The following is a 10,551-nucleotide window of genomic DNA, read 5'->3' on the forward strand; positions in this document are numbered from 1 at the left end:
ACGGAAGTGTTACCCAAAACCTAATTTGAAGGAAAATGTTGTCAATCATATGTAATTTTCCACGTGATAATACTGATTTATTCTGCATTCATTCATACCTCACGTGATAATTCTAATTTATTTTAAATTTATTCTTAGTATTTGCTTCTTAGTTTAAGTTTGGTTTATTCTATATTTATTTTCATTATTTGTTTTCCAGTTTAGATTGAATAGGTACTTAATTCGGTTAATATTAAAACATTTTGTTTCCTTGAATAGGTAATTCTAATTTTATATTCTGAAACTACGAAATTTAATTGACCAAATTTATGTGTCGTCAACAACAAGCCTTAAATTTATAACCATCTTTATCATGAAGTTAACGACAGAAATACAGAAAATTCACAGAGATTTGAGCATCAATTATGTTATGTATATTTAGCTGCTGAAATCTAGTCTGAGTCGCACTTTTCCCATAAAAAAAATAATTTCCTATAAAAAGCATAAAAGAAAAGGGTTTTATAAGAGTTATGTTGTAGGAAAATTGATTGTGTAATGTTATAGAGATTCGTTTTGCGTGCCGTAATTTTTTTTTCTTCAAAAAGCATGAGTTCTACAAAATGTTGTGTGTGTAGGAAAGTTTGTTGTGTGATGTTAAATGACAAGCTCCAAACGAAAAACATATCAGCATTGGTCCGTGGTCGGTGGTACGTGTCAGCTTCTCATTTGTTAATTTGTTATCAATGAACCTCTACCATTAAAAACTCACCGACCCTTACATTATTTCTGCAAAAGCCAGTATTGGGTTTTGAGAAAGCGGGAACCTTTGGCTATTAACAAACCAAATAAAGTCAAAAGAAATAAAGAAAATTAAAAGCTTAAGACTTTACCATATTCAACAATAGTTAGCAAACTTAGAACTTTATTACCTCTATATAAAACCATCTTTGCTGCCCAATTTTCTACAACAAATAAAGTTTCAGTCTCATAATTGTTTCAATTGATCCAAAGCAAAGAAAATGGCCAACAACTCTGCTCAGAACTCTCTGGCTTCTCCCCCTTTGCACCTATGTTTATTCCTTCTTACCTTTTTCATATTGCTTGGGTTTTCATTGTACTCAAACTATGAGCCAATGATGGAGAGCTTCATGGACCAAATGAAATTGGTTCTAATAATTTCTCCACTGCTTCTTCTGCTAGCTGTTCACTTTCTTTCCAACTATGGTGGTCAAGGGGTTTTGTCTTCACTGATTCGTTTGCCAGAGAAAGAGTCACTGCATAGAGCTGGTGGAACTCCTTGGGGAGTTGGGTTTATTCTCGTTGTTGTGTTGTTCATGGTTTCTTACCAATCTTCCTTTCAAGAACGTTGGTTTCCTCTCCTCAGCAAGTGAAAGGAGTGAGGTTTTCCTGATATGAAACTTTTTTTATGTAATTATTTGAAGCTTTTGAGTTCTCAGGATTTTTTCTGGTATAAGATTTTTACCTAAGCAAAAAAAAAAAAATGCAGAATTTTTTGTTTCTTATTAGAGGGTGCTGTTCTGGCTATATACAAAGTCATGAAATTCAGTTTTTTCTGTGTGGAAACTGTGTATATAAGCACTTGGTGAATCTATGTAGAGTCTTTTTCTGAAAGGGTAAAATATTTGATATATTAGAAACACAGAAAAAAAAAAAACTAATGTTATTTATACTTCTTTTCAGCAAGTGACTTATATGACACTTGTAAGCAAAATCCCATTTAACTATATATTCCGGCGAATATTCTTGTGTAACAAAGTTTTCGCACTCTGGTATTTATAAATTAAACAAAATGAACACCTCAAATTAATCATTCAAGTTCCTCATAGGTTTTGGGGAAGGGAAGTCCATCAATTCAACTGAAAGTATAGTAGAAATCCATGCAAACAATTGAGCAAAATGAAGGTATTAATTTGTTTTAGTCAGAAAGCTAAATTGCAACATATTAACTTACTGTAGTACTGTAAGCTATTAGAATATTATTTGTGTTAAATGGTCACCCTGATCAACATAAATGAGTATACAAGATTTGAGGATTAATTTTTTTTTTTTTTTAAATTTTTTTTCATCTCATCTCGTGTTGCTTCTAACAAGTTCAAACTTTAAGGTATTGTACTCTGCACGATGTTCTGTAACTAACACAATCTTTTATTTACATATATGCACTAATCAGTTGCACAAACACAATTCAGTCTATCATCTTTTTAGGGAATCAGAATAACTCGAACTCAAGTCCTAATAAAGGCTTCAAATTACACTGCCAACAGAATCACTGGATCCTAAGTTCCTAACCAATCCAAATACATCTGCAATCAAATGATGGCCTAGTTTATGATGCAACCACACAACTAGAACCTGTACGACATGAGTGGTGGAATGATCTAGATTCCTATTTGCTTGGTAGGTTAATCTAGTGTGTATAAAGAATTAATTCAATGCAAAAATTTACTTTGACAAGGGAAGGTTATTTTATTAGTTTTATATATTATATTTTGAGTAAATATCTTTTTTGATCTTTAGCAAAATTTCACGATATCCGCTTTAGTCCCTAGCAAATAAAAATGCTATTCGTGGTCTCTAAAAAATTCAAAATGGACTCATTTAGTTGAAATCGTGGTCCCTCACAAATTCAAAAAATACTCCTATTAGTCCCTCAAAAGGACTAAAATGGATTCACTTTAAATTTCTTAGGGACCATGAATAACCTTTTTATTTGCTAGGGACTAAAGTGAGCATCATAAAATTTGCTGAGGACCAGAAATGATATTTACTCTTATATTTTTAAGGGATAGGATATTGTGACAACCAAATAGTGTTACTACCAATGTTACTACCACATCTTAACCGTTGATTTCCGCAAATCAATGATTATCATTTTTCAAATCAAACTCATTAATTCATTATTAATTCGCAATAAATGACAACAGTTGATTGACGGAAATCAACGATTAAGATATGGTAGTAACATTATTTGGTTGTCATAATATCTTATCCCTATTTTTAATACACATTTTTATACGAGTGTCTTATGAGCTTGAAACGTGGATAATATAAAAACTCATTTTTCAAAATTTGGTTTACCTTGTACTCATATTAACTTATTTATTTTTCATTATTCAAAAAAGAAAACTTACTTTTTATTTTTATTAGAGAACGAGATACTGAGAATCAAACTTGTGATCCGCTTCAATATCAAATATAGCCAATATAACCTAAAAGCTTAATTTGGCAAGTGAATTTTACATTAATGATTTTCTATATTATATCTTTAGCCATATAGTTTAGTGAGTAATTGAGTAATGTTATTTAAGCTAAAGGTTGATACATGTTTCATTGCAAGGACAACAATTAATGAACACTTCTTGGGCAAATCAGCTGCCAAATTGGGAAGTAGGTTATCAGACCAAGAATTTGGAAGGCACTTTTGCCCTTAAAAATGTTTTGCAAGACGGTAGGCAGAATTACATCACAAGGTCTTATGGTCTAAGAGAAGGAAAACACAATATTAATTTCAATATACCCATGCTTGAATAATATGTTGTAGTATCCTTGTTCATCTTTGTGTATGTTGGAGCCACTGATGCATTTATTTATGAGTAAAGTATCTTAATCTAGGGGTGCTCTTAGAAGAACTAGTAGAGATTAAGACTCTATAAGAACTTCCCATTTGCACTACAAAACAAAATGGGGGATGTGTATTCGGCTATAGTGGCCATGGCTCTCTATTTTAATAAAGTAACAATTCATATAAGTGAAGTGAAAGTGATGCTCCTTGAAAGGACAAGGGGGTATTTATAAAGGGGAATATTAATCTTATGTTACATGAGAGATTATCTCATGCTATAGAGAGAGTTTAAGTGGGGTCCACCATTAAAAAGTAAAAAAGAAAAAGAAAAAAGAATTGGTGCGATTTTCGATGTGAGAGAAAATGAGATAACTACCTCATGTAAAATGAGAGTAGTATTTCCCATTTATAAATAGTTGGACTCTCTAAACGTGGGAGAGAGAAAGTAGGAATAAAAGGGACAGAGTTGTGCTACTGTAACCTGACCTTGTATCTGAGACAACGTCTTGCACCTATTGTCGGTGTACAATGATTGATGTGTAAGAATCCCATGTGGCAAACATAGGTCAAAAATATTGTACCAATTAAATGGGCTGGTTAGAACACTTATAATATACTAATTCAATTACAACATAACACATAAACACAGAAATTAAAAATGCATTGTCAGATTAATTGTATAATACTTTAAAATAATATATAGACTATCAAATCATTAATACAGAGCCATATCAATCTTAGAAAAAAATAAGACCTAAATTGCGTTTTGGTCCTCTCCTTTTGGTCCTCTCCAATAATTTTTTTGTACCAATCAAATTTTTTAATTTTTTATATTGAAAAAATAAGTCATTCTATCCGTTGAACAATTAAAGTTAATAATTTTTTGTTACATGTACATGATATTTATTTAATAAGATATCTTAACAGACGCAATATTATTAATATTAATCTATTTGAATACTTCATATTATTATGTTTAAATACTCATTTTATTGAATTAAAATGTTAACTCAATAGTTTCATGTCATATATACAAATATGATTTTTTTTTTCAATTGGAAACTTGAGAAAGTTTATTATTATATAATTATTGAGGAACTAAAATCATAAATTGGTCATAATATAGAGGGACCCAAAAAATACAATTAAATTAAAAAATAAATAACTACAAATAAACTTTCTTTTGGCAACAATCACCTTTGGCCGCATTGTGAGTTATCTCAAGCTATTGCGTGTTGATGTTATCAATCTATTTAAAATAGGGTATCAAGCAATTGGCGTTACTTATTGTTTTATCCTGGAGATAGATATGTCTAGCTCAAAGAACTAGTAAGTTTATCTTGGATCTAGATTCTCTCTCAGATATATTACTCTGCACTAATAGTAACGGCTTTTGCCAAGGGTATGGTGTGTGTGTGCATAATGATAGTATAATAATAAAGAGAGAGAATGAATCATACTTGTAGATTTTACCTCTTATTTATAGGGCTTGCCTGTGGGTATTGGAATTATGAATCTTTTGTGCCTCTCCTAGTAGCCCAAACTCATGTTTGATGCTGTCGTATTAAGATTAATATCTTAAATTGATATTTTTCTTTGATTATATTGGATTCTTATTTTTGTTGCCCTTTATTGGGCTTAATATTATATGGGTCTCATATACGAGTTCATAACAGTTGCTTCTCAGCTATGTATTTTAGATGTCTGGGCTACCGGGGTGTATATAATTTAACAATTCTAGGTAAGAATTATTCAGTCTCTATTGAGAACTATCTGGATTCCTATTGAGAATCATCCGGCTTTTTTTTTTTTTTTTGATAACAAGAATCATCCGGCTTTATATTAAGGGGGGTGTATTGGATTGAGAGTTCAAAGGATTTTAATGGATTGTTTTCGGACAAAAAAATCCGTTGGTATTCGATTAAGATTTTAATGGATTGAAAAAAAGTCACGTGGTATTCGATTAGGATTTTAATGGATTATTTCCAAATCCGTTGGTATTCAATCAGGATTTTAAACAATGGAATCACAATCTCATGGTATTCAAAAATCCGACGATTTTAATGGATTTTCTATTGGTGTGGATTTCGTGAGACTTTTTAGTGAAAAATATAAATAGGATCTCTCTCTCACAATCTCACCCTAACCCCTAGGATTTCTTGAGATTCTTCTATTGCGGTGTTTTCTTCTTCCTTTGACAGGTTGATTGCTCGAAATTGGGTTCCGCCATGGGAACTTCATCAAAAATAAAAATAAAAAGCATATTTTTGAGCGATTTTCATCACAAAACAACACAGAAACAACAAACCAACGAGATTTTAATATAATCTATCTCAAAAATAACATTTTTGAGCCATTTTTGAGAAATTTTGGAAGTTTAAAAAGTGATTTTTCAAGCTATGGGTCGCGGTTTTTCTTGGAACAAAAATGTGTGATTTTTGTATTAAAAACAACATAAAACGGTGAAAAAATAACAGGGGAACTAAAACCCTCAAACCAATTTTTCGTTTTACATCAATGAAACAATATCAATTTAATGAAAGATTGAAACTTTCATAATATGAACCCTATATTTCTTAACAATACATTCAAGAACGAAATTCCTTCACTATTGGAAACATTTTCAAACAATTTTTGTGTCAATATATAACTAAAAACTTGTTTCTTATCGATTGAAAAAAATTTGAGAAATTTTCTAAACTTTCATGTAATTAAACCCAAAATTTCAGATTCAAAATTTTCTTAGACTATTCAATGAAAATATGCACATGATAAATGGTTAGAAAACTCTCATCACGTAAAACAAAAACCCCAAGGTTTTTAAGATCAATTGCAAAAAATGCGAAATGAAATTTTATCATGAACTTTAGGTTCTATATGCAAATTTAGAATTATTTTTATAATTAAGAAAAAATTGGGACTTATAATCATATATGCATAACTTTGATAACATATGAAGAAGATAGTTTTCAACCCATTAGATATGTGAAAAGCTGTTGTTTAGTAATTTTGAATATTTGTTAAAAATTATATTATGTTTTACTGATTGAGAAAATTATATTAGGTTTTACTTTTTTTTATTAATTTCATTGCATTTCTTTGTTATTTTTTTATGGGGAATATTATACTTACAATCTATTTTTGTTTACAACCTTTTACAACCATATCTTAACAGTTGATTTTCGTCAATCAATGGTTATTATTTTCACAAATCAAACTCATTAATTAATATTTAATTTGGAAGTTAACCGTTGATATATGGTTATTATTTTCGCAAATCAAACTCAAACTCATTGAGAAAATTATATTAGATTTTATTGATATGTGGAGAGTTGTTGCTTAGTAATTTTTGAGATAATTTTCAACCCGTTGTTAAGTTTACTTTTTTTTATTAATATCATTCCATTTCTTTGTTATTTGTTTTTATTGACTCTTGTAATTTTGAATATTTGTTAAAAAATCATATAGTTTTTTAAAATCTTATAAATCCATATTGTCCTTTCAAATCTTATGAATTCTATTAAAATCCTTTAAAATCCAATCCTATGAAATCTTGATTGTAAAAAAAGTCTTTTAAAAAAGTCTATAAAGTCTCTCAAATTCTAAAATGTCTTTTAAAATCTGTAGGATTTTTTATCTCAAAAAAGTCTTTTAAAATCCTAATCCAATACACCCCCTAATTATCAAACCAATAATAACAATTAATGTACATCTGAAGAGATAATTCATTTGTCTCCGGCCGGATACATTGAATATTCAATATTTTTAGAATATAATTCATATTCTATCTTTATCCTCTCTATGAATTAATTTCCTCTCTTGATCTTGTAATTCTTATCATCCAAGTTTTGATTAACTTCAGTTGATATCCATTAAATTGCCCTATCCTGAAAAATCATAAAATAAACAAATTGTATATCAATCCGATTTAAGTGCAATCTACTTTACATATTATAATTGAACTTTACAAGAAGGTCATATCATTGATCTTCTCATTGCATCTTATGTTAATCTCGGTTCTTAGTCATTTCATAATTTCTTATGTTTTGACTCTAAATGAATCGAATTTATTGTTCTCATATTAACTCTTATCCCTAAGATCGTAGATTCGGGATAAGAATTTCACGCTTTTCAAGTAATAATGATAACTTTACATGTGATAGCTTTAAAGACAAATAGCGTATTACAACCACTGTTTGCCTTCTTTGCGTTCTGTGCGCATTTAATGCAAGAATCGTTTCATCTATCTAATTATTACTTTTGAGGTGAATTTACAATTATACCCTCGTCCTTTTCTCTTCGCATTTCCAATGGTTACATTTTATTTTTCATATTTTGCCCTTTTTCCCTTCATTTCTGATTTACTTTTATGAGGAGTCCTCGTATTATTTTCTCCTTCAATTTCTGTAATACAAAAAATCTAGCTCGTAGTGCTTCTTAGTTCCTAAACATCTTTAATCCAGGTACCTTCGATGATCTTTTGAATCTCTCTTTTTCTTTGGCTTATTTTAAGCATTTGAAGTAATTTACATTCTTGAATCTTTAAATCTTGGCTATATCTCCTGTTTCTTCAAATGCGCTTTTCTTACTGCATTTCTGATTTTTTGAATCCTCGTTGCTTTCTATGTAGTATTTGTGTTGTATTCCCTTGCAATTTCTAGTTGGTATTTTTGATCGAATACATAATATTCATCTTTTTTTCTCTGGTTGGTATTTCTAGGTAAATAACCTTATTCTACTCCTCCTTTATCTCAAAACATTGAGCACTTTCTCTATCTGATTTTCGTTGACAATGAGAGGAAAAAGAAATTTCCATCATATTGGCCATAGTGATACAACAAAGGAGGATGAGGCCAAATTTCTTCAAGGTATTCCCTTTGGACCCCGATTTTGGCTTTGGAGAATACCCCGAACAGAAGAAGAAAAACAAAAAGCAGTAGTTCGGGGCTATTGTAGTAGAGGTAGTAGAAAAAGATCCGGATTATCAACTCCTATGAGCCAGGGTCGAGGTTGTTCTGATTCAAACACTCAAATTCCCCAATATTTTTCAAGAAATAAAACAAGTCCATCACTGATAGTTTTCTGTCCAACCTCGGATGTAGCAACTTCCTCAGAAGTTTGCCTCCAAAACATTCAAAGTCAAGTAAGGAGAAACGAGCTAACCCTTGTTATTCTTGTGTATTTCTAAGTTATAATCTTGTGGAATGAGGTTGTGACTCTTTAGCTGAGTCTATTTTAATAAGTTGTTCACACCAAAATATTCTGGAACCTAAGTCGACCCGAAGTGATGCAATCCATCCAATTTCAATAACGGTTGAATCATCAAGCTTATTAAGTGATAGATATTTTTATTCATCCAAAATATTCCTGGTTTAAGGTATTTATGGGGTCGTCTTCTACAAAAATTATAGCAGAATCATGCTCTGAGCAGCAGTCAGATTCCGAATATCCTTGGGTGACATATGAAGTTTTGAATACTTTATCTGAGATGGGTGTGGAGGACGTAGTCGAGCTTTCTGTTGGCAAAACAGAAGATTATGATGTATTCCTTCCAATGACAATGAGCTAATTTGCTTTGGGAGTAACTCAGATGAACCTTCTTTTTTCTTTTTCTACCGATATTTGATTACCAAAATTTGTCTTCGATTTCCTTTATTCGAGTTTCAAATTAGTATTTTGAATCATCTCCATATTGCTCTTACTTAACTTTATCCTAATAGTAGGGGTTTATCAAAGATTTTGAGCATTTTTGTGCATATTTCTTTTATTTCTTCTCAGTCCTTACTTCTTGTACTGGTCACGAGCCTTGAGAAAGAAAATTTTGGGATAATATTCGAGGTCATCTCTCAAGAAAGTTTTTCAACGTTTATTCAGATTCTTTCAAAAACTTTAAAGAGGGATATTTTAAAGTTGTTGCCCCATGTTGGAAAATAACTTTGGTTTCTTTCTTCTTTTGAAGCAGGAGAGGTTGAGGGGAAATTTCCACTTTATTGCTTTCCAGACCATCAGATTTTCATTTATCAAGTTATCATTTCAAAGAAACTCAACTTTCTGATGTTGAAATTAATGTCGTTGCATCATTGCTTGCATATGTGAAAGAGCATGGCCATGTTAGCGTAGCTTCATTTGTCTTTAAATCTCAAGGCAAGTTGGATTCATAATTGAGTATGATTTAACTATTTCTTTGTAATGTACTTGAGATATATGTAATGGAAAAAATCTCGTTACTTAACTAATTACATTATCTTTGATTTTACAGTTGCAAATATGGAAAGACCACCAAGTTTCTTCGTTGCTTGAGCTGGGGTAGAGGTAAGCCTATTTCCACCTCTGATTCAAAATTGAAGAAACACAAAGCTGTCGATTCTAAAGCAGCAAAAAAAACTACTGGCTTGCCTAAATCCAAGAGAAATCCCGTGAGCAAATCCAAGGGTATCTCAATTTTTGCTGCTGGAAATTCTTCCCAAATTCAGGTAAATACACACCTTCCTCCTTCTCCTCTTATTGGCTTGTCAAGAGGTTCCATCTGGGAGGTCAAAATTATAGGAGATCTTCACAGTGTTATCCAACCTCCTACTCAGTTCTATGAGCCCAGTGCCCCTTCTGACGCCGAGATCAAAGAGTCGGAGGATATTGAGCTATATTCAATGAATGCTACGTCTCTGGTGAAAACTTGTGCTTCCATAAAATTAAATATGGAAAACTCTGTAACACCCTATTATCGGACCATATGTTAACATTGATTATAATATTAAGCGCAGTTACAATCACAACAATTTATTTAAAAATACGAAAAAACTTTTCCTTTTTATTACATATGCGATTTAAACAATCGTATTACGCAATTATACAAAACTGTGATCGCAACTGAAATCTAAATGCGAAATCAATATTTTAATTGCCTTATTATCATACAACACTTATTTTAAGTTGCTAAGAGATTCTCATAAACAGACATAGTACAAAACCCATTTTTCCAACTTTACCAA

The 10,551-nt window shown here is 31.0% G+C and overlaps 1 protein-coding gene across 1 annotated transcript; it reads left to right on the top strand.

Annotated features, from left to right (window-relative positions):
• The first annotated feature begins 958 nt into the window (after positions 1-958).
• LOC133287943 (uncharacterized) lies at positions 959-1,663 on the top strand. Its single transcript, XM_061485643.1, has one exon. It carries the CDS (start codon positions 999-1,001, stop codon positions 1,368-1,370), a length of 372 nt encoding a protein of 123 aa, XP_061341627.1. The 5' UTR covers positions 959-998; the 3' UTR covers positions 1,371-1,663.
• The last annotated feature ends 8,888 nt before the right edge of the window (positions 1,664-10,551 follow it).

This window comes from Gastrolobium bilobum, unplaced genomic scaffold, assembly GCF_033153095.1.
Source record: "Gastrolobium bilobum isolate Gb01-03AN ecotype WA unplaced genomic scaffold, APGP_CSIRO_Gbil_v1 utg304588, whole genome shotgun sequence".
Taxonomy (NCBI): domain Eukaryota; kingdom Viridiplantae; phylum Streptophyta; class Magnoliopsida; order Fabales; family Fabaceae; genus Gastrolobium; species Gastrolobium bilobum.

Coding starts and splice junctions, on each gene's coding strand:
- LOC133287943 (XM_061485643.1), top strand. CDS start 999: ATGGCCAACAACTCTGCTCAGAACTCTCTGGCTTCTCCCCCTTTGCAC.